This window comes from Lepidochelys olivacea (genome assembly GCF_965140295.1).
Source record: "Lepidochelys olivacea isolate rLepOli2 genome assembly, chromosome: 3".
In the NCBI taxonomy this organism is placed as follows: Eukaryota; Metazoa; Chordata; order Testudines; family Cheloniidae; genus Lepidochelys; species Lepidochelys olivacea.
Window position 1 is genome coordinate 28789987 of NC_140413.1, and position 25567 is coordinate 28815553.

At 43.8% G+C, this 25567-nt stretch overlaps 1 protein-coding gene and 1 long non-coding RNA gene across 2 annotated transcripts in view; both read left to right on the top strand.

Annotated features, from left to right (window-relative positions):
• Positions 1-599: 599 nt before the first annotated feature.
• LOC311518716 overlaps positions 600-25567 on the top strand; it is a 203674-nt gene continuing 178706 nt past the window's right edge. The window contains exon 1 of the long non-coding RNA XR_014711092.1: positions 600-681. This is a non-coding gene — a long non-coding RNA (uncharacterized lncRNA). The remainder of the gene's footprint in view (positions 682-25567) is intronic.
• On the top strand, positions 18915-23876 carry LOC311518322 (zinc finger and SCAN domain-containing protein 29-like; the record flags this gene model as incomplete). The annotated part of the gene is made up of 3 exons (XM_084624047.1): positions 18915-19621; positions 20198-20244; positions 23775-23876. The coding sequence occupies exons 1-3, from the start codon at positions 19036-19038 to the stop codon at positions 23874-23876; spliced, it is 735 nt and encodes a 244-aa protein (XP_084480173.1). The 5' UTR covers positions 18915-19035.

Below are 25567 nucleotides of genomic sequence, written 5' to 3' on the forward strand. Positions count from 1 at the left end.
GAGTGATTAGATTGTGTTATTATGACAAAGTGTGCATAATTTTTAAAAATTGTGATTGTGTGCAGAATTTCTATTTTTTTTTTGCACAGAATTCCCCCAGTAATAGCACATAATAGTATAGTCTCCTGAGCGCTGTAATACTTTGGTCTAATTTCAATTGTTGGCTTTAGTGTGTGGTGCTGGGTGGTTTTGGTGGTTTACAGGAGGTCAGATTAGATGATCTGATGATCCCTTGTGGACTGAAACTCTATTATTCTATACTTAACTCATTCAAAATACAGTTGTTCCATATCTTTGGTATTAGACATTCACGGCTTTTTTTCAATGAGTTCAGATTCCTTGCTAAAACTGTTTGTGTGGTGGCCACTCCTTTTCTCAGCATAGTAACAGAACATCAACTTACACTGTGTTCATATTTCATGTCTTTCAACACATTTTAGAAAACCAATGCTCTTAATGACTTCTTAAGCTGAGTTAATGTTTCACATAGCAGGAGATATATTGGTAAAGATAAATTCCACCAGGAGTGAATAATGTACAACTGTTTCAAACACGAACAGCAACACCCTCTCTTTCCCCCTTTGCATTGCTGACCTTGGCTAGAATTGTCCACAATGCAGACACTTTTCAGAACTTGCAACAGGTGGAATGAAAATTGTCTGATTCAACAAGGATATTGAGGTAACTTATTAATATGTAACTCTAGAAGATGAATATTTACTGTAAATAACCTATTCAGATGCATAAGTAGTTGTCATTTATATTTGCATTATATTTTTTTAAGTTTGCTTCTTTTCTTTTCAGGGGAAAATACTGGGTCTGTAATACAAGACTCTACTCACCAGCAGCAATCAATAGAGGTTATTGTTAATAGAAACCTTTTAAAACTACTGTTTGTTTATCTGAGTTCAGATTCAAACAGACTGGCACAGTTGTCAGATGTAGTGTCCATTTTGGGTGTGTGTGTGTGTTTGATTTAGAAGGTATAGATACTCACATCTATCAAAATTGCATCCACAAAACTGGAGACTAGATTGAGGCCTGGCTGAAAATCAGGTCAATCAAGTGCATTTTGCATTGCCTCTGAAAACTTCTTTAATTTAAATTCTGAAACACTAGATCTCCTTTCTTTCAGTCTTTCTTTTAAAATATTTTCACATGAATCATTATTTTAACCTCTTAACTGAAGAGAGCTTTTTTTCTAGGTAAGATTTCTATGTGATACATTTGGCTCCAATTTTCTAAACAAGCAGGAAACATTTAAATATTAACCAGGGCAAAAAAGAACCAAGTGTCGATGGCTCCCCTTTTCTCGTTGCATTAAACACAATCTTCAACTGGGTTTTATGACTAAGAAAATTTAGAGGAAATTTAGAGGAAAGCTGTAGGAGTTCAGTGGTTTGATACAGTACGTTTTCACTCCATTTACATCTAAAAGAGAATCTGTACGTATTGCCCCAGCTTTAATGCTGTTTGGTAGGGCTGGGTATGGAACTCTGAGGGCTGTGGACCTGATTAATTTCAGTTATGTTTCTGTTGTCACTGTGTTGATCTGGGGAATTAATGGGACAGTTTGTTTTGAGTGTATTTTTAAAAAAAATTATCAAGGGTGCCCAGCACTTTGGATGGACACTCGCCTATTATATTTGGCATAAATCTAAATTCACTGTGGGAGTTAATGTTCATGGTTCTGTGTCACTGGGGGCTGGTGCAAAGTAATTGTTTTTGGGTTAGTAAATTTTTGACTTTTTGAGTTGATTTATGCTTCTATTCATGGTAGAGCAGTTTTATAAGATTATGTTAACCTAAAATGTGTCAGTTCTTTCTCTTTCTATCTGTATAATGGATTGTATAGCTAAACTAGTGATTGATTGGTGTGTGAAAGAAACAAGCATGAACCGAAGAGGTCTCAGAGGAAGGCTGTTCAGCATTACCAGTTGAATATCCTTTAATTTGCTTACAGAGAGTATACACTTTAAAGCATCCCGGTTAGTGGAGTGGCAGAGGGTCTCGGTATAGACAGACTGAGACTCTTAAGAGCTAGCTCCACAAAGGGATTTAGGCACCTAACACCCACTTTTGGTGCCTAAGTCTAAAATTTAGATAGTCAGAACTCCTGCTTAGCTGTTACCTAACCCTGTAGGCATCTAAATTCCTATGGCACCTAGGTGTCCACCAGTAAAGTCCCAAGGCACCTAAGTTGTTACCAGTGGGCCTGCATAGAACCACCTAAGTCCTTATGCCACCTAAGCCTTAGCAGGATCCTGTCACCTGTGGAGCCCAGCATGGTAGGGGTGCTTAGAGGCGGCCTGCTGGATTGAGTTCCAGACAAAACACAGGTGAGAAGTGATGAGTATGGTCCCCTTATAACCCAGTGGTTAGGGCACTCATCTGTGATGCAGAACACTTTCCAATCTGCCTGATGTGGAGCAGGGACTTGAATCTAGATCTCCAGCCTCCTAGGTGAATGTCCCAAGCACTGCCTATGGGACAGTCTAGAGGGAGGGGCTTTCTCAATCACTCCTGCTGAAACTGTTCCACTTTGTATGAAATACTTAAATATTCATTAAGGGCAACCTTAATTCTGCATTTTCTGGTTTTCAGAGGTTTGAGTTTTGCTCAACTCAGTGTGTCACAAGGGGCCATCATACCACTAAGCAACCTTAACCCTGTGATAATGTAGTTTTTTGCAATTGCATTTTCTACTTTTTTTTAAAAAAAAACAGGAAAAGCTATGTTGTTGTCAGGAGTTGGCAGTCATGTAGGCTGTTGTACGTATCATGTCCTGCAACTAGCATACTGAGCCAGCTGCTCCCCTCCAACCACCACCCACATCAGCACTGCTTCAGAACTCCTCCCAAGCCCATGACCAATTCAAAGCGTTTCCCCCTCCCACCTGGCCCCCTTCTTACTGCTGAGTAGGGAATGCTTCTCCTTAAAGCCTTCACTCCCTGATGTACAAATGTTTCTACTGCTCTTACTTCCCCTCTCTTATAAACTGACTCACATTGAGTGCCTGGAGCAAAGAACAATGTCACAGGGGAAGAGTGTTGGGGTACAGGACGTTTGGGGTCCACAGTTAGGGAAGGTGGTTGGGGTCCACTGCAGGGTGAATGAGAGCACTGGTAAAGCTGAAGGTGCAGGGGGGATGGGGTGCACTGTCAGAGCTGGGGGATGCCATGCTTCTATTATCTGAGTGCCCAACCTCTCTCCCCTCCCCTAACGTTCATCCCCATTTAACCCCTCTACCCATAACCCTCATCCCCTTGCTGCAACCCCAAACCCCTCTCCTCCATTCCTCCACCCTCAATACCACTCTCCTCCATCACATGTCTAAGTTTTTCCCCAAAGACTTCGATTAATATTCCTCCCAAAATAAAACTGCTATCCATGACCCACAAATTGCGGCCTCCAGCCACTCAGTCCAGGACTCATTTTGTATTAGGTTGGGAGCTGTGATTAACTTATCCTTTAGTTATGTTAACTGAAGGGCGAGTTCACAGCATCCAAGAGTTCTGTGATTCATCCAATCATTAGTACCCCCTCAGTTTAACAGTACAAAGCAGCAGAAGGAAACTTTTTGGGGGGAGGCTGTACCTCCAGATCAAATAACCCCAAATTTAGGTCATTATACACAAAGGCATAATAAGTGTGGGTGTGGGTGTGTAGAGAAGTCCATGAAATTGCCTTAAACGTCACTTCTTCTCATTGCAAAAGTTTTCCTTGGCTTTGTAACAGGCACATAGATTGGTAGTTTGTGGTTCTTCTAAATTTGGCCTTAGTTAATAAATGAGAATTCCTAACTACCTTCCTAGTTAGAATTAAAAAGATAAATACAAATGACCTCTAGAAAAATGTGATATCTGGTGGTGAGTACATTATTTGCTGAAATGTAATGGGCATGAAGGTTGATGAAACCGAAAAAAGAAATACTTGAATAAAACTTTTCACCAATGATGTCAGCCCCCGTTTATCTGTGTCTTCTACAAACTCCTTTGTGCTTGCTTCCATGCCACTTCTATAAAGGCACTAACCTGTCTTTTTACAAATCACTCCTCAAGACCCATTTTACCATGATGCCTAAGGGAAACTGATTATGCCTTTGTGTATTTGGCCAAGAACTGAACAATGAATTTGTAAGATGAGTCCAAAAGAAACTATATCAGAATTGAATTTATGACATTTTTTCTATGTAAAATAGGACAATGGAACATCAAGCCACAGAAATTCTTTGTAAAAATACTTTGTCTGAGAGCCCAGTGAAACCAGAAATGTGAATGCAAGATAACAGGATACACGGGTGAATAAAACCACCCAATTTAAATGAATTGTATAAAGTTTAGCATGACTTAATCAATTAAATAACACTGGTTTCTCTATCTGCACTCATGTCTCATATTTTTATAGCTATAGATATTTTGGTTGAATTCAGGCTTTAAAATAGGAAATTATTATTGCATGGAAACTCTGCCATAGTTAAGGTTGCATAGTGACATCTGTTTAAAGGTCAACATTTCTAAGCCCTCTAAAATTGACATGCCTCCTCTGAATCCTAGCTCGTAGGTAAATGGCTAGTAGTTTATGATCTAAACAAACATATTATGATAAATATCAGTCATCTATTTTGGAAAAAATTTAACCAACTTAAAATCATCTAGCTGTACACCTATGTGGCCTATGCGTGTGCGTATTCTTGTTATTGTTTTCCTTACCCTTGTTCCCTCATTCCTTCTGTTTGTTACATCCACTTGTTGCATCTTGTCTCCACTGGATTGTAAGCTCTAGGGCTAGGAACCATTTTCCTGTGTTGTATTAGCACAAAAGGATCTTGATCCTGATTGGCAATTCTAGGCGCCTTCCATAATACAAATAATAATAAACTACCAGCACCGCAGCCTTTACAAGAGACAGGATGTGAAGTTCAGCATACCTAGCTGAGATGGCTTTTTAGTTTCAATAAGAAAAGGAGTACTTGTGGCACCTTAGAGACTAACCAATTTATTAGAGCATAAGCTTTCGTGAGCTACAGCTCACTTCATCAGATGCATATCGTGGAAACTGCAGCAGACTTTATATATACACAGAGAATATGAACCAATACCTCCTCCCACCCCACTGTCCTGCTGGTAATAGCTTATCTAAAGTGATCATCAGGTGGGCCATTTCCAGCACAAATCCAGGTTAGTGGTCAGTTTGGGTGAGCTATTACCAGCAGGAGAGTGAGTTTTTGTGTGTATGGGGGTGGGGGGGATGTGAGAAAACCTGGATTTGTGCAGGAAATAGCCCAACTTGATTGTCATGCACATTGTGTAAAGAGTTGTCACTTTGGATGGGCTATCACCAGCAGGAGAGTGAATTTGTGTGGGGGGGTGGAGGGTGAGAAAACCTGGATTTGTGCTGGAAATGGCCCACCTGATGATCACTTTAGATAAGCTATTACCAGCAGGCCAGTGGGGTGGGAGGAGGTATTGGTTCATATTCTCTGTGTATATATAAAGTCTGCTGCAGTTTCCACGATATGCATCTGATGAAGTGAGCTGTAGCTCACGAAAGCTTATGCTCTAATAAATTGGTTAGTCTCTAAGGTGCCACAAGTACTCCTTTTCTTTTTGCGAATACAGACTAACACGGCTGTTACTCTGAAACCTAGTTTCAATAAAGATATTTCCTTATTTCACAAGTGCCTCCCTCTGTTTTGACTGCATACACCTAGTGAAGTTTTGAAAGGGATCAGAGAAACCTTGGGCAAGAAAACTTCCTACAGATCAGATGGGGGTTTCTTGCTTTCAGAGTTTAAGGGTAAGGTGACCTAGCACAAACGTTTTAAGGGCAGCCTTCCTAGTCTGTATGTGTGTCAGGGCCACTGGTGGGTTAAGGAGATTAAAGTCACATTGTTGAAGGTTCTGTTTTATTTTAATTTGTGTTTTAATATGAGGTTTGCCAAAAACAAACAAACAATTGAATGTACATTCCCAGTGTGATGCTAGAGTTAAGAGGCAAACACCACCCTTAGATACATAAACAGGGGAATGTAGAGTAGAGTAGGAAGGTGATGTGACAGACATTGAAATCCCCTGCAATATCTTTGGGGGCCATATTTCACTAAATGTATGTATTACTATGGGCCAGGGATTGTATGCAGTTCCAGAGGGGAGGGGTACCATAACTACTTCAGGAATCAACAACTGTGTGTGTGTAGGTGGTGGGTGGGAGGGGGCAGGTAATTAAGGTCAATCACTTACCATGTAAACAGCCCCAGAGAGGTACGACCCCCTAGGGAGGCTTCCGTATACTGGTTCAAACTGGGTTTCACAGAGACCAACAGACAAAGAAAAATGCTTTTGGCATAAAAAGGCTGCATTTAAACTAGCTCGGGGCCTCCTTTCTGATCTACCAAAGGGACAAGGCACTCTGTCCAAAGGTGGCCCCAACCTTTGCAGAAGGGTTGGAAAGATTTTGGCCTACTAGTGTCCTATAAGACTGATAGTGACTCTTGATATGTTAGTGTGTGTTTGCTGGGTTTTATTATGTTTTCTCTGTAATTCTTCTACCTTAAGAATAAATGTGCTTGCTTAGAAAGGAGTTGTATAATAGCCAGTAACTGTTGGCAATACACTGTTCATAGCCTTCCAGGACAGAACAAAGCACAGACACTGGGCTTTAGGCAGACTGGCTTGCTGGGATATTATAGTGTAAGGAGGGAGCAGTGTAGCCTTAAAATACCCCAGTTGGAAGGGAGTCGGACAAGAGCTGATGTGTGTATGTCTTCTCAAGTTGGAAATTACACCTCCAGCTTGAAGTGTAGATGTACGCAAAGCACTGTGTGTACAGTCATTTTCATGGTTTCCTTTGCATAATCGGTTTCCATTATTGTTTGACTCATTTTTCACATGGCAGGGGAGAGAAAAACCGAAATGAGATAGTAAAATATTATTGTAAAACCTCAAAACTACAAAGGTGTTTTTATTAACTAGATTTCAAGTTGAGGGTGCCCCTGTAAAGCTTCTGAAGCTTCCATATGAGCTACAATCAATAGTGATCTCAACATATGGGTTGTTGTAGTATAGGAAATGTTCCCGTTCTGGCATTCTCTGGCATAAGCAGGACATTTAGGAGAGGACCATGCTATTTTCTACCAGGAACTTAAAAAAAAAAAAATCTCCTTAGTACTCCCAATTACAAAACAAAAGGGCCAGTGTCTGATAGAAATACTTCAATCAGATTATTCTAATCTAGAAATACTTACAGCTGTTTTACTGCAAGATACATTACAAATCTATGGTAATAGCTATTCTAGGGCACTTTTGAAAATCTTATATTGCTGAACAATATCCAAGGAAAACAAATAACATTTTCTGCTGTAAATTTCTCTGGCTTGCTATGCAATAATGAGGAATATATGAGACCCTAACAACTGATTTAAAATAAAGAATTGAGGGACGAAATATTCAGAATAAATTGCTGTATTGTTGTGTTTCACTATTAATCTTTTCTCTTGTGGTATATTTCAGTTTGTGCTTCTAGATATGGAAAAAGAAACTCTCTCTAGCAACAGCAGCCCTCTTCCAACATGCAGCATAATGTAGACACAGAACCAACTACAAGCAGCTGCTTTAATCATTGCCATCTTTCTTTTAAGAGCACACCAATGGCATATTTCAAGAGTCCAACCAAAGCATTTTTAGGTACAAATGCAAGACACCTAGGAGGAGCAGGGACACTGCTCCCTATCATACAGAGAAATCGGCCTAGATTTTCACACGCGACTAGCAACATGATATGTGGATGACTCAACTTTGGAGCATGCAACTTAAGACACCTTAATAAGACTTGATCTTCTGAAAGTGCTGAGTACCTGACCTCTTAAAATCAGACAACTTTGAGGTATCTTGAATTGGGTGCCCAGAAATTATAACTACTAGTATAGATTTGTGGGGAAAGTCATCTCTGTGAAATAGATCTTGAATGATGTTCCACTTTTGGTTTCTGGGTCACAGGTTGATGTTGCTGCTTTTATGGGTTATTAAACTTCCAGGGATGTCCTAGAGTTATTGGACAAGGTGCAGTACTTTTCCATTCAATTTAATCAGTTTTGGAGAACAGTTAAAATTTGGAAGACATGCTCATGAAACAAATATGAGGAAGCACTGAATAGCAGAGTGTTGTTTCATAACCTTGACAGTTACTTAAAGCAATAACTACTGGGCCAGATTGTGCCCCCTTCATATGTACATGAAGAAGATATTCCATATGTAAATCTCTCCCCTTCTGCCTGGAAGTGAGGGGAGGAGGGAGAATCAGCCATCTCTTTGATGCTGCCATCAACGCACCCTTTAGGATCCGCACAGGACTCTCTGGGTAATCCAGAGTCAGGAAGGGGATAGAGACTGGGTGGGCTCAAGAGAAAAGTGAACAAGCTGGGGGTATAAACAGGAGGGACACAGATCATCCCCACCTCTCACCCCATGGAAATAAGGCAGAAGAAATCTCTATCTCATATGGCCCTGTAGCTAGTCCCTTTAAGAGACAGCCCCATCTGTGCCTCACTCAGCTGTCCTCCCCAGGTGGAGAAAGTTATCTCAGCCACATAACAGGTATAAAATCATAGAATATCGGGGTTGGAAGGGAACTCAGGAGGACATCTAGTCCAACCCCCTGCTCAAAATAGGACCAATCCCCAACTAAATCATCCCAGCCAGGGCTTTGTCAAGCTTGGCATTAAAAATCTCAAAGGAAGGAGATTCTACCACCTCCCTAGGTAACCCATTCCAGTGCTTCACCACCCTCCTAGTGAAAAAGTTTTTCCTAATATCCAACCTAGACCTCCCCTCACTGCAACTTGAGACCATTACTCCTTGTTCTGTCATCTGCTACCACTGAGAATAGTCTAGATCCATCCTCTTTGGAACCCTCTTTCAGGTTGTTGAAAGCAGCTATCAAATCCCCCCTCATTCTTCTCTTCTGCAGACTAAATTATCCCAGTTCCCTCAGCCTCTCCTCATAAGTCATGTGTTCCAGTCCCCTAATCATTTTTGTTGCCCTCCACTGGACTCTTTCCAATTTTTCCACATTCTTCTTGTAGTGTGGGGCCCAAAACTGGACACAGTTCTCCAGATGAGGCCTCACCAATGCCGAATAGAGGGCAATGATCATGTCCCTCAATCTGCTGACAATGCTCCTACTTATACAGCCCAAAATGCTGTTAGCCTTTCTTGGCAACAAGGGCACACTGTTGACTCACATAGGTAGGTTATGTGGCTAAATCAGACCCAGGCCTACTGATTAACGAGAAGCCTCCAGACAGCCAAATGAGGGGAGAGTGAGTGAGGAAACAGCTTGAAAGAGGCTGACCTACCTGCTTAGGGGGGAAGGGCAGAATTAAAAGGGACCAGCTCAGAGAAGCTGATCAAGTGTAACAGTTAGCAATACAGGCCCCAGAAGGTGGTGGGACTCCTACCTCAAGGAGGGGGAACCTACCCAAAGTCACATACAGGCCCAGAAGGAGAGTTTTTGAAACCCTGATGTTAGGGGCTTTCCCTTTACCCCTCCTCTGGTTCTTGTCATGCAGACAGAAAGCAGAAGACCAGAAGTCTAAAGCTCAGACAATGTAATGTTTATTGGGGTTGGTTTCAAGCAAGCATATCCATAGCTCAGATGCTGCAGAGCCTTTATCCATGTCGCTGTTCCCACCTCCTCTTTCTTAGCAGGCATAATTATACCCCTACTGCATGCCTTTGGTCCCACTGTGGTCATGTTATGTTTTGGAGGGTTGTGAATCTGGGGGCTTCAGTAACACCTCTTTTGTATCCTGTGGGAAGGGTAAGGAGTGAGGCTGTGCTTTGGTCAAGGACAGGCATTTCTTTGGCCTTTTAGTGTTTCTTAGACCACCCCCCATCCCTCTCACCCCTCCCATCTGGTTGCTTGACCTTACCTTGGAAGAGGAGTTGAGGCAGGACTCTCCTTCAAGTGTATGCTCGTATGTTACACTTCCACTCTGCCCAGCAACACTTTAGCTCTATCTCTTATCTCCTTCTTCCCTCCGGCCCCCATCTGCTTGTGGACAGATGTAACACACAGTGTCTTTGTTCCTGGTTCATACTCTTATATCTTTACTAATATGTATCGAAAATCAAACCCAAAATTCTATCTCAGGCTAACAAACAGGCCTATATACTAACACCTGAATCAAGGGGGAAAAAGGACTGGACTTGAGGTTGTAAAGATGTATTGATATATGGTGAGAGACTTAATAAATTAGAACCCTCACAGGGCAAATCTGAGTTTAAAGTACTCGGTCCTGACAGTGACATTTTACAAGACCCACACAAGGGGGGTTGAGGGCAGAGCACCTGCAGGGCGACACCACAGCTCAAAGAAGCATCCTGAGGGACAGTTGCCTGTCATAGGTCCCCATTACCAGAGTGTCTTACTGCGCCATAATCTTTACGCTCACACCTGCCCTATGCAGTAGTGAAATTCTATTATCCCCCTTTTACAGATGGGGAACTGAGGCATGAAGACTGACTTGACTAACATTATCCAGGAAGTCTCTGGCAAGACAGAGAGTTGAACCTGTGTCTTCAGAGTTCCACTTCAGGGCCCCGATCATAGGGCATCCTTTCTCTCTACAGTTCTTGTATGTTTTCCACATAACTCCCCTCTAGGGATTTTGAGGGCTGCTGTAGCCAGAGGGAAGGACTAATTGCTGGTGCTGCGTTGCCAGGAGTTGTAGAGGGATGGACAGAAGTGAAAGGCCTTCTGCAGAGCCTCAGAGTTTCACTGTGTTTGTGGAAGTGACCTCCTTAGCCTTTTCCATGGGTGCAAACCCAGCTCTCCCAGTGGGATTATGCAGAGGGGTTGCTGAGTGTGGGGATGACAGGTTTATGAGAGGGGATAATCTGGGCCACTGAAGTTAGAGCACACTTTGAACTAGCAGGTCTATTTCATTCCCTCTGGGACTAATATATAGTTTGTATTTGTTTTTAATTCAACTAGTGGCATGGGGGGAGGGGGAAAGGGGAGGGGGGAAATCCCTTCCTCTGAAATCACTGATGGATTGTGCACGTCAACATTGTGATAGTGTTCTAACTTCTTTCTCTATTAGTGCAATGTTTACTATACCCACAGCTAAGCAGAGTCTTGTAGATTAATTATAATTACACCAAATGTGAATCCTTACAGTCCAAACTTAAAAAAAACGATCAGTGGTCATCTCTCTGTGGAAGGGAATATCCTGCAAATGGACAAGTGTATTTCTAAACTACTACACTAGAATATGCAGGAAGTCCCAGTATTTGTAAAGGAAAATATGAGACTCTTTGGAATGGCTCCCTTTTCACTATGAAATTCCATAATTTGATATTTCCAAATATAAGGATCCACAAACGCTTCATACAGTACAATATGTATTTTATTTACAGCAGATAGAATCTCGGCAATTAAATCAATAATATAATGTATCATGCTGACATTTATCAGTCACTTAATCTAGGTAAATTTATTATATAACTCCACTGAAACAAATCTGTCCTATTGTATGTTTCTTGCGGTGTTTCAGGTATGGCAATGGTTTATTAATTGCAAGTACACACAGTTTATTGCTGATTGCCTTTCATTTTTTTACCATAACCCATTTTATCCCACACCATTCTCAGAAGAGGATTTTACTTTACAGGAACACATCCTAGGAATATACGTATATTTTTTTGCTTTGCTTGTACTAGTACAATGTGTAGCACAGGTTTGCATGGTACATCAGAAATGCATTCTCTGTGGTAGGATAACTCGCATTCCTCAGGTGTTTCTACCTGCCAGGACCCAACTCACGCAGTTTCAAATGTAATGGCAAACACAAGGGAGTGCTTTGAAACCACAAAGAGGAGAAGAAAGCAGAGTGCCTAATAGGGATGTGCTAATCGCATAGTAAATTTGATAAATAACACAAAATTGGTCAAGTCCAGTGAAACAAATATGCCTGCAAATCAATTAGGAACTAGTCAGCTGACAGGTACTCAGGAGAGGACTCGCTCAAATGAAGTTAGCAGCAAGAGGGAGATTTCCACATCTCAGTTCTGATCTTGAAATCCCTCACTCACACAAAGGACCTTATTCATATAAACAGACCCATTGAAATCACATGAGTAAGTGCTGCAGAATCAAGCCGTTCATCAGAGCACCCAATCCAGCATCCATTAGCTGATATAGGGTCTCAGTCATATGATGTATGATTTGCTGTTTTGTGGTTATTCTCCTGACATTTTGAATGCTTCCTTAAGGAAAAATATCAGCTCTCCTTCCTTCCCTCCTGCATTTTTGCTACTCCTATGTGTGCTGAATGTCTGCTGCCCAGCTGTTGGTATACAGCTGCCCATCTCATTCTCATGTGTCCATGTTCATACTCAGTGCTGCCTGCATCTGTCATTAGTGCCATGATTATCTTACAAAGGCTATCATCGTCATCATTGTCAGGGTCCTATTACGCCTCTGGCGTTTAGGGCAGTGACAAAGCTCCCCCACTCCTGTCTGTTTCTGGCAAGCCTTTCAATGGTTCCCCAGCTGTGCCCCAGGTTTTTCAGCTTGGCTTCCACAGCTCTTTGCCATGTTGTTTTCAGGAGGCCTCATTTTCGCTTGCCTTCAGCTGTCCATCTTATTGCCACTCTGGTGATAGAATCAGTTTCCATCCGAAGCACATGACCGATCCATCTCCAAAGCCTCCTGGCAATGATGGTGCTCAGATCCTCTTGGCTGCACTGTGTCAGAAGATCTTGGTTTGAGATTGTTCTGGGCCAAAAGATACGGATGATTTTTCTGAGGCAGGTTGTATGGAATGAAGACAGTTTGGACATGTCATACTTTCTCATTCACCAGCATTCTGAACTATAAAGTAGTATTGAAAGTACGCAGCTCTGATAAATCTTGAGTTTGGTTTTGGTGTTGTATTTTGATGATTTCCAGACAGTATTTAAGCTCCTGAAGGTGTTCCTGGCTTTATTGATTTTGTTCCAGACGTCCTGGCTTGCTGCCCCAGTATGTGAATGTTCCTACTTTGGTGAGAACATAATCCTCTATCCATACTGGTGATGGTGAGGCAATATTAAAGGTCATGATAGCTGTCTTATTGCAGTTGATTTTCAGTCCAATTTGCTGGCTGAATGCATTGAGTGGAGCTGTTTTTTCTTGTATATGGTGTTGGGTATGTGATAGGCTTACAAAGGCTAGGGACATCTAAAATAAATTTTATAAAAAGTTCTCCTCTCTACTTGCTCTTGCGGTGCTGCTGCTGCTCCCTTTGCTCTGCTGCTATTCATAGGATCCAATCAGAACAAGTTAAGAAATACTTAGGCAAATTAGATGTCTTCAAGTCAGCACGGCCTGATGAAATACATCCTTGAATACTCAAGGAGTGACTGAGGAGATAGCTGAACCATTAATGATTATCTTAGAAAAGTCATGGAAGATGGGAGAGATTACAGAGGAGTGGAAAGGGGCAAATATAGTGCCCATCTATAAAAAAGAGAAATAAGGACAAACCGAGAAATTGCAGACCAGTCATCTTAACTTCAGTACCCAGAAAGATAACGCAGCAAATAATTAAGCAATCAATTTCACAGAATCATAGAATATCAGGGTTGGAAGGGACCTCAGGAGGTCATCTAGTCCAACCCCCTCCTCAAAGCAGGACTAATCCCCAACTAAATCATGCCAGCCAGGGCTTTGTCAAGCCTGACCTTAAAAATATCTAAGGAAGGAGATTCCACCACCTCCTAGGTAACGCATTCCACTGTTTCACCACCCTCCTAGTGAAAAAGTTTTTCCTAATATCCAACCTAAACCTCCCCCACTGCAACTTGAGACCATTACTCCTTGTTCTGTCATCAGCTACCACTGAGAACAGTCTAGATCCATCCTCTTTGGAACCCCCTTTCAGGTAGTTGAAAGCAGCTATCAAATCCCCCCTCATTCTTCTCTTCCGCAGACTAAACAATCCCAGTTCCCTCAGCCTCTCCTCATAAGTCGTGTTCCAGTCCCCTAATCATTTTTGTTGCCCTCTGCTGAACTCTTTCCAATTTTTCCACATCCTTCTTGTAGTGTGGGGCCCAAAACTGGACACACTACTCCAGATGAGGCCTCACCAATGTCGAATAGAGGGGAACGATCATGTTCCTCGATCTGCTGGCAATGCCCCTCCATATACATCCCAAAATGCCATTGGCCTTCTTGGCATCAAGGGCACACTGTTGACTCATATCCAGCTTCTCGTCCACTGTAACCCCTAGGTCCTTTTTTGCAGAACTGCTGCCCAGCCATTCGGTCCCTAGTCTGTAGCGGTGCATGGGATTCTTCCATCCTAAGTGCAGGACTCTGCACTTGTCCTTGTTGAACCTCATCAGATTTCTTTTGGCCCAATTCTCTAATTTGTCTAGGGCCCTTTGTATCCTATCCCTACCCTCCAGCATATCTACCTCTCCTCCCAGTTTAGTGTCATCTGGAAACTTGCTGAAGGTGCAATCCACATCATCCTCCAGATCATTTATGAAGGTATTGAACAAAACCGGCCCGAGGACTGACCCTTGGGGAACTCCACTTGATACCGGCTGCCAACTAGACATGGGTCACTACCCATTGAGCCCGATGATCTAGCCAGCTTTCTATTCACCTTATAGTCCATTCATCCAACCCATACTACTTTAACTTGCTGGCAAGAATACTGTGGGAGACCCTGTCAAAAGCTTTGCTAAAGTCAAGGAACAACACGTCCACCACTTTCCCCTCATCCACAGAACCAGTTATCTTGTCATGAAAGGCAATTAGATTAGTCAGGCATGACTTGCCCTTGGTGAATCCATGCTGACTGTTCCTGATCACTTTCCTCTCCTCTAAGTGCTTCAGAATTGATTCCTTGAGGACCTGCTCCATGATTTTTCCAAGGACTGAGGTGAGGCTGACTGGCCTGTAGTTCCCAGAATCCTCCTCCTTCCCTTTTTTAAAGATGGGCACTACATTAGTCTTTTTCCAGTCTTCCAGGACTTCCCCCGATCGTCATGAGTTTTCAAAGATAATGGCCAATGGCTCTGCAATCACATCCGCCAACTCCTTTAGCACTCTCAGATGCAGCGCATCTGGACCCATGAACTTGTGCTCATCCAGCTTTTCTAAATAGTCCCAAACCACTTCTTTCTCCACAGAGGCCTGGTCACCTCCTCCCCATGCTGTGCTGCCCAGTGCAGTAGTCTGGGAGCTGACCTTGTTCGTGAAGACAGAGGCAAAAAAAGCATTGAGTACATTAGCTTTTTCCACATCCTCTATCACTAGGTTGCCTCCCTCATTCAGTAAGGGGCCACACTTTCCTTGACTTTCTTCTTCTTGCTAACATACCTGAAGAAACCCTTCTTGTTACTCTTAACATCTCTTGCTAGCTGCAACTCCAGGTGTGATTTGGCCTTCCTGATTTCACTCCTGCATGCCCGAGCAATATTTTTATACTTTTCCCTGGTCATTTGTCCAATCTTCCACTTCTTGTAAGCTTCTTTTTTGTGTTTAAGATCAGCAAGGATTTCACTGTTAAGCCAAGCTGGTCACCTGCCATATTTACTATTCTTTCTGCACATCAGGATGGTTTGTCCCTGTAACCTCAATAGGGATTCTTTAAAATACAGCCAGCTCTCCTGGACTCCTTTCCCCCTCATGTTATTCTCCCAGGGGAGCCTGCCCATCAGTTCCCTGAGGGAGTTAAAGTCTGCTTTTCTGAAGTCCAGGGTAAGTATTCTGCTGCTCTCCTTTCTTCCCTGTGTCAGTATCCTGAACTCGACCATCTCATGGTCACTGCCTCCCAGGTTCCCATCCACTTTAGCTTCCCCTACTAATTCTTCCCGGTTTGTGAGGAAACACCTAGAAGATAAAAAGATAAGTAACAGTCAACATGGATTTGTCAAGAACAAATTGTATCAAACCAACCTAATAGCTTTCTTTGACAGGGTAACAAGTCTTGTAGATGGGAGGAAACAGTAAATGTGGTATATTTTGACTTTAATAAGACTTTTGATACTGTCTCGCATGACCTCATAAACTAACTAGGGAAATATAACCTAGTTGGAGCTACCATAACTGGTAGGAAAACCATTCCTAGAGAGGTTTCAGAGTAGCCGCCATGTTAGTCTGTATTCACAAAAAGAAAAGGAGTACTTGTGGCACCTTAGAGACTAAGAAATTTATTTGAGCATAAGCTTTCGTGAGCTACAGCTCACTTCATCAGATGCATTCCTAGAGAGTAGTTATCAGTGGTCCACAGTCAAGATGTAAGAACATGCCAAGTGGGGTCCCACAGGGATTGGTCCTGGTTCTGTTCAATATCTTCATAAATGATTTAGATAATGGCATAGAGAGTACACTTATGAAGTTTGTGGATGATACCAAGCTGGGAGGGGTTGCAAATACTGTGGAGATTAGGATTAAAATTCAAAATGATCTTGACAAACTGGAGAAATGGTCTGATGTAAATAGAATGAAATTCAATAAGGTCAAATGTAAAGTATTGAACTTAGAAAGGAACAATCCTACACACACATGCAAAATGGGAAATGACTACTTAGGAAGGAACACTGAGGAAAGGGATCTTGGGGATTACTGTGAATCACAAGCTAAATACAATAACACTGTTGCAAAAAAAAAGCAAAGAGTATTCTGGGCTGTATCAGCAGGAGTGTTGTAAGCAAGACACAAGAAATATTTTTTCCACTCTACTCCATGTTGATAGGGCCTCAACTGGAGTATTGTGTGTAGTTCTGGGTGCCACATTTCAGAAAAGACTTGGACAAATTGGAGAAAGTCCAGAGAAGAACAACAACAATGATTAAAGGTCTAGAACACATGACTTATGAGGCAAGATTGAAAAAATTAGGTTTGTGTGACAATATCAAGGATATGATCTGGACTGATGGACAGCTGTGTCCCCTCAATTCTCCAACTTTCATTACACTGCTTCACTGTGAGAGCTACCATTCCTGGTCTGCTCTCACACAGCCTTCAGCATGTAACTCACTCTCAGTTATATTGTATGAGTGCTATAGCCAGCCATTCATGAATTGCATTTCAGGGCGACACCAGCAAACTTGCATTCAGAGACTTTTCCCCATAAACATGCTTCTTGTACTTCCCAACACCCTCCTGGACAATACAAGCTCATACAAAGTCTGTCATTTCATTAATAGAAAATTATATGCACAAATCTTGTTATTTCAATGAAGTTTCCCAAATACAAGAAGCACTGGGTTTAAATTGCAGCAAGGAAGGTTTAGTTTGGACATTAGGAAAAACTTCCTAACTAGTTAAGCATTGGAACAAATTGCCTAGGGAGGTTGCAGAATCTCTGTCAGTGGAAGTTTTTAAGAACAAGTTAGACAAACACCTGTCAGGAATGGTCTAGTTATTACTTAGTCTTGCCTTGAGTGCAGGGGTCTGAACAAGATGACCTATTGAGGTCCCTTCCTGTCCTATGCTTCTACGATTCTATGATCACATAATCCATGTACCAATAGAAATTCCTTAACCATGCTGAATTTGTTAACTGCTCTGGCCAGCAATTTCCTCTCCCTCTTCCAGATGGCATTCTGAGTTCATGGGGATCTATACAGGGGCAGGGCCAGGCCAGTGGGACACACATGGTCTACCTTCCCTTCTCCCCAACAGAGTTTTATCAGGAGAGGTGTGTGATGGGGTACCTGCCCCACACTGGACTCTAAGGGATTAACAGAGCCCTAGGTAGACTGCGCAGGAGGCAGCCAATCAGAGGAGGCCTGAGGGGAGCAGCCAATCAGGGCCTGGCAGGCCTCTATAAGAAGATATGCAGGGCAGAGCAGCTTCAGTCACTCCCTGGAGCTTGAGGATGGAGAAAAACTGGCTGCCTTGCAGGCTGAAGGTAGCTTGCAGTCTGGACAGAGCTGTGCTGCAGGCAGAGACCTGGGGAGCTAAAGGCAGCTCCTGGCAGGCTGCAGGGATCTGCAGGCTAAGGCCATGAGGCAAGGGCAAAGAGGGTGCTGGGGCCTCACGGAAGTAACCCAGAGAAATAGACTGAGGAGTCAGGGAGGGTGCAGCAAGCAGTGGCCTTCTACAGGGTTGTCCCCCTCTTCCCCTGCCCCTTGCCACTGGGGAAGAGGATGCCGTGGTCCTGGGATTGACGTGGGTCCAGGAACAGAAGAGATGATGGGCAGAGCACCACCCGAGCAAGGCGCACAGGCTACCAGAGCTAATTTCAGTATAGGCCACAAGGAGGCGGCTGGAGTGGTTAGGGCCCCCCCATTACATGGTGATATAGTCCATTTCCCTGACAGGGAGCCAGCCTTTCACGAGGGGTACAGAATTTTCCTTGGTTTCAAATCCTCTCCAACCCCCCCCATAGACAGTATAAAGTACAAACTCTTCATCCTGGATAGACGTGTTGGTATCTTGGATCTCAAAATGAAGAATGTAAACAGAAATTATAAGCAAAAATTATAAAGGGAGACAAGGTCTTTTGTTATAATCAGTAAAGAACAAATGTGATATTAATACTTTGAATCTTGTAGGTACTGAATGTACTCCTGGAATGCTTCATTTGACAGCTAAACACATTATACAATGGCCCTCATAGTTTCCTCTCTTAAATAACTAACAGCTTGGTTTTGATTTTATCTGCTTTTACTAAGCCCTGGTCTACACTAGGACTTTAGGTCGAATTTAGCAGCGTTAAATCGATTTAAACCTGCACCCGTCCACACAGTGAAGCCCTTTAATTCGACTTAAAGGGCTCTTAAAATCGATTTCCTTACTCCACCCCTGACAAGTGGATTAGCGCTTAAATCGACGTTCCCAGCTCGAATTTGGGGTACTGTGGACACAATTCGATGGTATTGGCCTCCGGGAGCTATCCCAGAGTGCTCCATTCTGACCGCTCTGGACAGCACTCTCAACTCAGATGCACTGGCCAGGTAGACAGGAAAAGAACCGCGAACTTTTGAATCTCATTTCCTGTTTGGCCAGCGTGGCAAGCTGCAGGTGACCATGCAGAGCTCATCAGCACAGGTGACCATGATGGAGTCCCAGAATCGCAAAAGAGCTCCAGCATGGACCGAACGGGAGGTACGGGATCTGATCGCTGTTTGGGGAGAGGAATCCGTGCTATCAGAACTCCGTTCCAGTTTTCGAAATGCCAAAACCTTTGTGAAAATCTCCCAGGGCATGAAGGACAGAGGCCGTAACAGGGACCCGAAGCAGTGCCGCGTGAAACTGAAGGAGCTGAGGCAAGCCTACCAGAAAACCAGAGAGGCGAACAGCCGCTCTGGGTCAGAGCCCCAAACATGCTGCTTCTATGATGAGCTGCATGCCATTTTAGGGGGTTCAGCCACCACTACCCCAGCCGTGTTGTTTGACTCCTTCAATGGAGATGGAGGCAATACGGAAGCAGGTTTTGGGGACGAAGAAGATGAGGAGGAGGAGGAGGAGGTTGTAGATGGCTCACAGCAAGCAAGCGGAGAAACCGGTTTTCCCGACAGCCAGGAACTGTTTCTCACCCTAGACCTGGAGCCAGTACCCCCCGAACCCACCCAAGGCTGCCTCCTGGACCCAGCAGGCGGAGAAGGGACCTCTGGTGAGTGTACCTTTTAAAATGCTATACATGGTTTAAAAGCAAGCATGTGAAAGGATTACTTTGCCCTGGCATTTGCGGTTCTCCTACATGTAGTCCTAAAGCCTTTGCAAAAGGTTTCTGGGGAGGGCAGCCTTATTTCGTCCTTCATGATAGGACACTTTTATCACTCCAGGCCAGTAACACATACTCGGGAATCACTGTAGAACAAAGCATTGCAGTGTATGTTTGCTGGCATTCAACCAAAATCCGTTCTTTCTCTCTCTGTGTTATCCTCAGGAGAGTGAGATATAATTCATGGTCACCTGGTTGAAATAGGGTGCTTTTCTTCAGGGACACATTCCTGCTGGGCTGTTTGCCTGTGGCTGAACAGAAATGTTCCCTGCTGTTAGCCACGGGGAGGGGGGAGGGTTGAGGGGGTAGTCACGCGGTGGGAGGAGGCAAAATGCGACCTTGTAACGAAAGCACATGTGCTATGTATGTAATGTTAACAGCAAGGTTTACCCTGAAAGAGTGTAGCCACTGTTTTATAAAATGTGTGTTTTTAAATACCGCTGTCCCTTTTTTTTTCTCCACCAGCTGGATGTGTTTCAATGATCACAGGATCTTCTCCTTCCCAGAGGCTAGTGAAGCTTAGAAAGAAAAAAAAACGCACTCGAGATGAAATGTTCTCCGAGCTAATGCTGTCCTCCCACACTGACAGAGCACAGACGAATGCGTGGAGGCAAATAATGTCAGAGTGCAGGAAAGCACAAAATGACCGGGAGGAGAGGTGGAGGGCTGAAGAGAGTAAGTGGCAGGCTGAAGAGAGTAAGTGGCGGGCAGAAGACAGGGCTGAAGCTCAAATGTCGCGGCAGCGTGATGAGAGAAGGCAGGATTCAATGCTGAGGCTGCTGCAGGACCAAACCAGAATGCTCCAGTGTATGGTTGAGCTGCAGCAAAGGCAGCTGGAGCACAGACTGCCACTGCTGCCCCTCTGTAACCAACCGCCCTCCTCCCCAAGTTCCATAGCCTCCACACCCAGACGCCCAAGAACGCGGTGGGGGGGCCTCCGGCCAACCAGCGACTCCACAACAGAGGATTGCCCAAAAAAAAGAAGGCTGTCATTCAATAAATTTTAAAGTTGTAAACTTTTAAAGTGCTGTGCTTAATGTGCTGTGTGGCATTTTCCTTCCCTCCTCCACCACCCCTCCTGGGATACCTTGGTAGTCATCCCCCTATTTGTGTGATGAATGAATAACGAATGCATGACTGTGAAGCAGCAATGACTTTATTGCCTCTGCAAGCGGTGATTAAAGGGAGGAGGGGAGGGTGGTTAGCTTACAGGGAAGTAGAGTGAACCAAGGGGTGGGGGGTTTCATCAGGGAGAAACAAACAGAACTTTCACACTGTAGCCTGGCCAGTCATGAAACTGGTTTTCAAAGCTTCTCTGATGCGTGCCGCGCCCTCCTGAGCTCTTCTAACCGCCCTGGTGTCTGGCTGCGCGTAACCAGCAGCCAGGCGATTTGCCTCAATCTCCCACCCCGCCATAAACGTCTCCCCCTTACTCTCACAGATATTGTGGAGCACACAGCAAGCAGTAATAACAGTGGGAATATTGGTTTCGCTGAGGTCTAAGCGAGTCAGTAAACTGCGCCAGCGCGCCTTTAAACGTCCAAATGCACATTCTACCACCATTCTGCACTTGCTCAGCCTGTAGTTGAACAGCTCCTGACCACTGTCCAGGCTGCCTGTGTACGGCTTCATGAGCCATGGCATTAAGGGGTAGGCTGGGTCCCCAAGGATACATATAGGCATTTCAACATCCCCAACAGTTATTTTCTGGTCTGGGAAGAAAGTCCCTTCCTGCAGCTTTTGAAACAGACCAGAGTTCCTGAAGATGCGAGCGTCATGCACCTTTCCCGGCCATCCCACGTTGATGTTGGTGAAACGTCCCTTGTGATCCACCAGAGCTTGCAGCACTATCGAAAAGTACCCCTTGCGGTTTATGTACTCGCCGGCTTGGTGCTCTGGTGCCAAGATAGGGATATGGGTTCCGTCTATAGCCCCACCACAGTTAGGGAATCCCATTGCAGCAAAGCCATCCACTGTGACCTGCACATTTCCCAGGGTCACTACCCTTGATATCAGCAGATCTTTGATTGCGTGAGCTACTTGCATCACAGCAGCCCCCACAGTAGATTTGCCCACTCCAAATTGATTCCCAACTGACCGGTAGCTGTCTGGCGTTGCAAGCTTCCACAGGGCTATCGCCACTCGCTTCTCAACTGTGAGGGCTGCTCTCATCCTGGTATTCATGCGCTTCAGGGCAGGGGAAAGCAAGTCACAAAGTTCCATGAAAGTGCCCTTACGCATGCGAAAGTTTCGCAGCCACTGGGAATCGTCCCAGACCTGCAACACTATGCGGTCCCACCAGTCTGTGCTTGTTTCCCGAGCCCAGAATCGGCGTTCCACAGCATGAACCTGCCCCATTAGCACCATGATGCATGCATTGGCAGGGCCCATGCTTTCAGAGAAATCTGTGTCCATGTCCTGATCACTCACGGGACCGCGCTGACGTCGCCTCCTCGCCCGGTATCGCGTTGCCATGTTCTGGTGCTGCATATACTGCTGGATAATGCGTGTGGTGGTTGATGTGCTCCTAATTGCCAAAATGAGCTCAGCGGCCTCCATGCTTGCCTTGGTATGGCGTCTCCGCACAGAAAGAAGGCGCGGAACGATTGTCTGCCGTTGCTCTGACGGAGGGAGGGGCGACTGACGACACGGCTTACAGGGTTGGCTTCAGGGAGCTAAAATCAACAAAGGGTGTGCCTGTACATCAAGGAGCATTTCAGGCAGGACTGCACGGAGGGTTCCAATAAGAAATGGTGCACCTAAGTTATCGTTCTTATTGGAACAAGGAGGTTAGCCTGGCCTCTGATTGATACATGGCTAGATTAACCTCGCTGCGCCTTCTCTGTGACTGACTGCAGTGTGATCTAGATAGGGGAGGAGGAAAATGAGTCCAAAACAAATCTGGTCTATGTCTTGTTCTGACCCACTCCATCGATCCTTTACATCTTTGGCTGGCAGCAGACAAAAAAGGCGCGAAATGATTGTCTGCCCTTGCTTTCACGGGGGGAGGGAGGGTGGGAACGGGGTCCTGACAACATGTACCCAGAACCACCTGCGACAATGTTTTTTGCCGCATCAGGCATTGGGATATCAACCCAGAATTCCAATGGGCAGCGGAGACTGCGGGAACTGTGGGATAGCTACCCACAGTGCAACGCTCCAGAAGTCGACGCTTGCCTCGGTACTGTGGAAGCGCTCCGCCGAGTTAATGCACTTAATGCACTTAGAGCATTTTCTGTGGGGACACACACACTCGAATATATAAAACCGATTTCAAAAAAACCGACTTCTATAAATTCGACCTAATTTCGTAGTGTAGACATACCCTAAGACAGTTATATGAGCATTCTGACCTTCAGTTAACTGCCTGTTTCCTTAAGCAGGGTATAGAGAGCATTAGAGCTCTGTTCTGTTCTGAGCCACATTTAGTTATATACAGTGTGATTATTGATCTGTACAAAAGATAGCATTGTTTTATTTTCCATATTACAGTATCTTTATGGTCCATCTACGTCATTAAAACCTATTTGTTATGACACGGCAGTCCCTGACACGTTTCCACTTGGCCAGTGTAGATGCAGTGCCTCACAGTTCTGAATTGCCCATATGTTGTAGTAGCCAGGCAAGGTACTAACAAACTTCAACAGGACTTTATTTTTTAAAGTGGAAACCTCTTTTCCAAGCTGCTGCTGCACCCTCAGTAGCTCTCCCCCAGCCTCTTCAACTCCTCCCCCCTCCTTCCTGTTTCCTGTCCTTTCAGACTCCCAACAGCCAGTGCTCCCAATTCTAATAATTACAAGCAACATCTAAACACCACACAGTGCATATGGGACCACCCAGCTTTGTATCTATTGGTTTATGCTATTGGTTTATGCTACAGCTCTTCAAAGTCCCACGCTTTCACTTGGTTTAAAACAGTTGTCCCAGATTCTGAGCAGGCAACAAAGGTTTGGCTATTGCAGATGTTTAATTCTTGTTTGGGAGAACAATGAGTAAGGACACACAAAGGTTACTCTCCTTTACTCTATTTTTATGTACCTAGGAAATAATTCTGCCCCCTGCTTCATGTGTTCAGAAGATCCTACACAGAGTGGAACTAATGCAGCTCTTCTGTGTGAAGGCAGAAATTTGCAATGCTGTGTAGGAAGAGGTGGAGATTTCCTAAATACTGTCTCATACAGGGGCATTTGGGTACTAGGCAGGAGCAAGTTGGGAGAGTGAATTCAAACCTCCCAACCTTTCCACATCCATGGAATGGGGTGTTAGGCCACAGAGCCTACCATGCTCTTTATGCTGGAGTAGCAACAGCAGAGTTATTCCGCTCTTCCACTGTGGCCTAGGGAGAGAATTCTTTGCCTCCAAGGAGCTCCCCAGACTGCACACCAATTATCCACGGGGAATAGAATCTGGCCCACTGTTACAATGAAATATCTGTATGAGGATGGGACAACACCTTATTGTGACAAGTGCAATAAAAGTTGCAATCTGAAGTCTCTTCATCAATATTTTTTTCAAGCAATGTAGCTCGTAGTTCATTTTTTAACTGACTCCTTCACCCCTCTCAGTTCTCCTTCACTGATTTCCTAAGGTTCCCTATGTTTTGGGTTGCTGACATGATGCTTTATGATAGCTCTGTGGGAATGAGCAAGACAACAAAAGCTATGCAAACAACTATTCATTTATTCTGTTATTATGGCATAAAGCAGTGAGGCTCGCTCATAAAGATGGTAGGATCATTTCTTACTGAATGATATATTTGCTTTCATGGATTCCAGGTTCTTTATTTTAAACTATAATTTTTTTAACACATACTTTCTTAGCCTGGGCTATTCCCCAGTCTTCTGGTGATGCAGATACCCTCATATTAGTAACTCCAATAGCCATTAACCACTTCTGTCTGCATAATTTAACAAACCAATTAAAAAAAAAGACAAGTGTTTGCCCTATTTGAGCAGTGTTGAGTCTCTACATTGATATTAATACTAGAGTATGATTTTGCTCCCATTTAAAATCAGTGGTAAAACTCTCATTGACTTCAATGAAAGCATAATTGGGCCCACAGCCCTGATGCACCTCTCGGTTATATTGTTGTGAGGTCAGTTTCTCCTTTAATGGTTTTATTGATTGATCATTTGAATTGTGGTAGCACACAGAGGATACAGTCATGGGTCCCATTGTGCTGGACACAGAACAAAAAGGTGCTCCCAGCCCTAAAGAGCTTGCAATCTAAGGAGAAGACAAGAGACAATAGGTGGCTACAATAGACAGAGAAGAATTAACAGTAATAATAAGACACTAAGGTGTGTTTATCCACAAGATTTTTGTGGTTTGCTTATAATTTTTGATAGTATGGTGGCTGCTTATTATATGAAACATTGATTTTTTTCTATTTCCCTGCAAACCCATTTCTTTGACCTTTATAGATCAGCATATGGCTGGCCTGTATTTTCTGGTTCTCTCTAATAATATTTGAATATACAGTATTTGGTAGGCTGTATTGTGCTGAGAGTTGGGATTTCCTCCTAACTTGACATGCTAATGCCGAATTCACTTGTGACTATTAACAGAAGGTCTAAGCTCTCTAGCACCAAAGGTTTGATTAGAGCCAGCAAAAAGCTTATTTTAGTCTCTCTCTCTCTCTTTCAAATAAAAGGACATTGTCAGTTCAAGTGTAATTAAACAGTACCTTTTAAAACTTGCTTGGCTTAGTATGTCATCTTAATTACTGTACAGTGCATATGATCCTCTGTTACATCTGCATTTTGCATTACACCTCCTTACAATGGCACAGAGTGCTAATATAAAACACGATAATGTGTTAGCAGAAGGATAGCA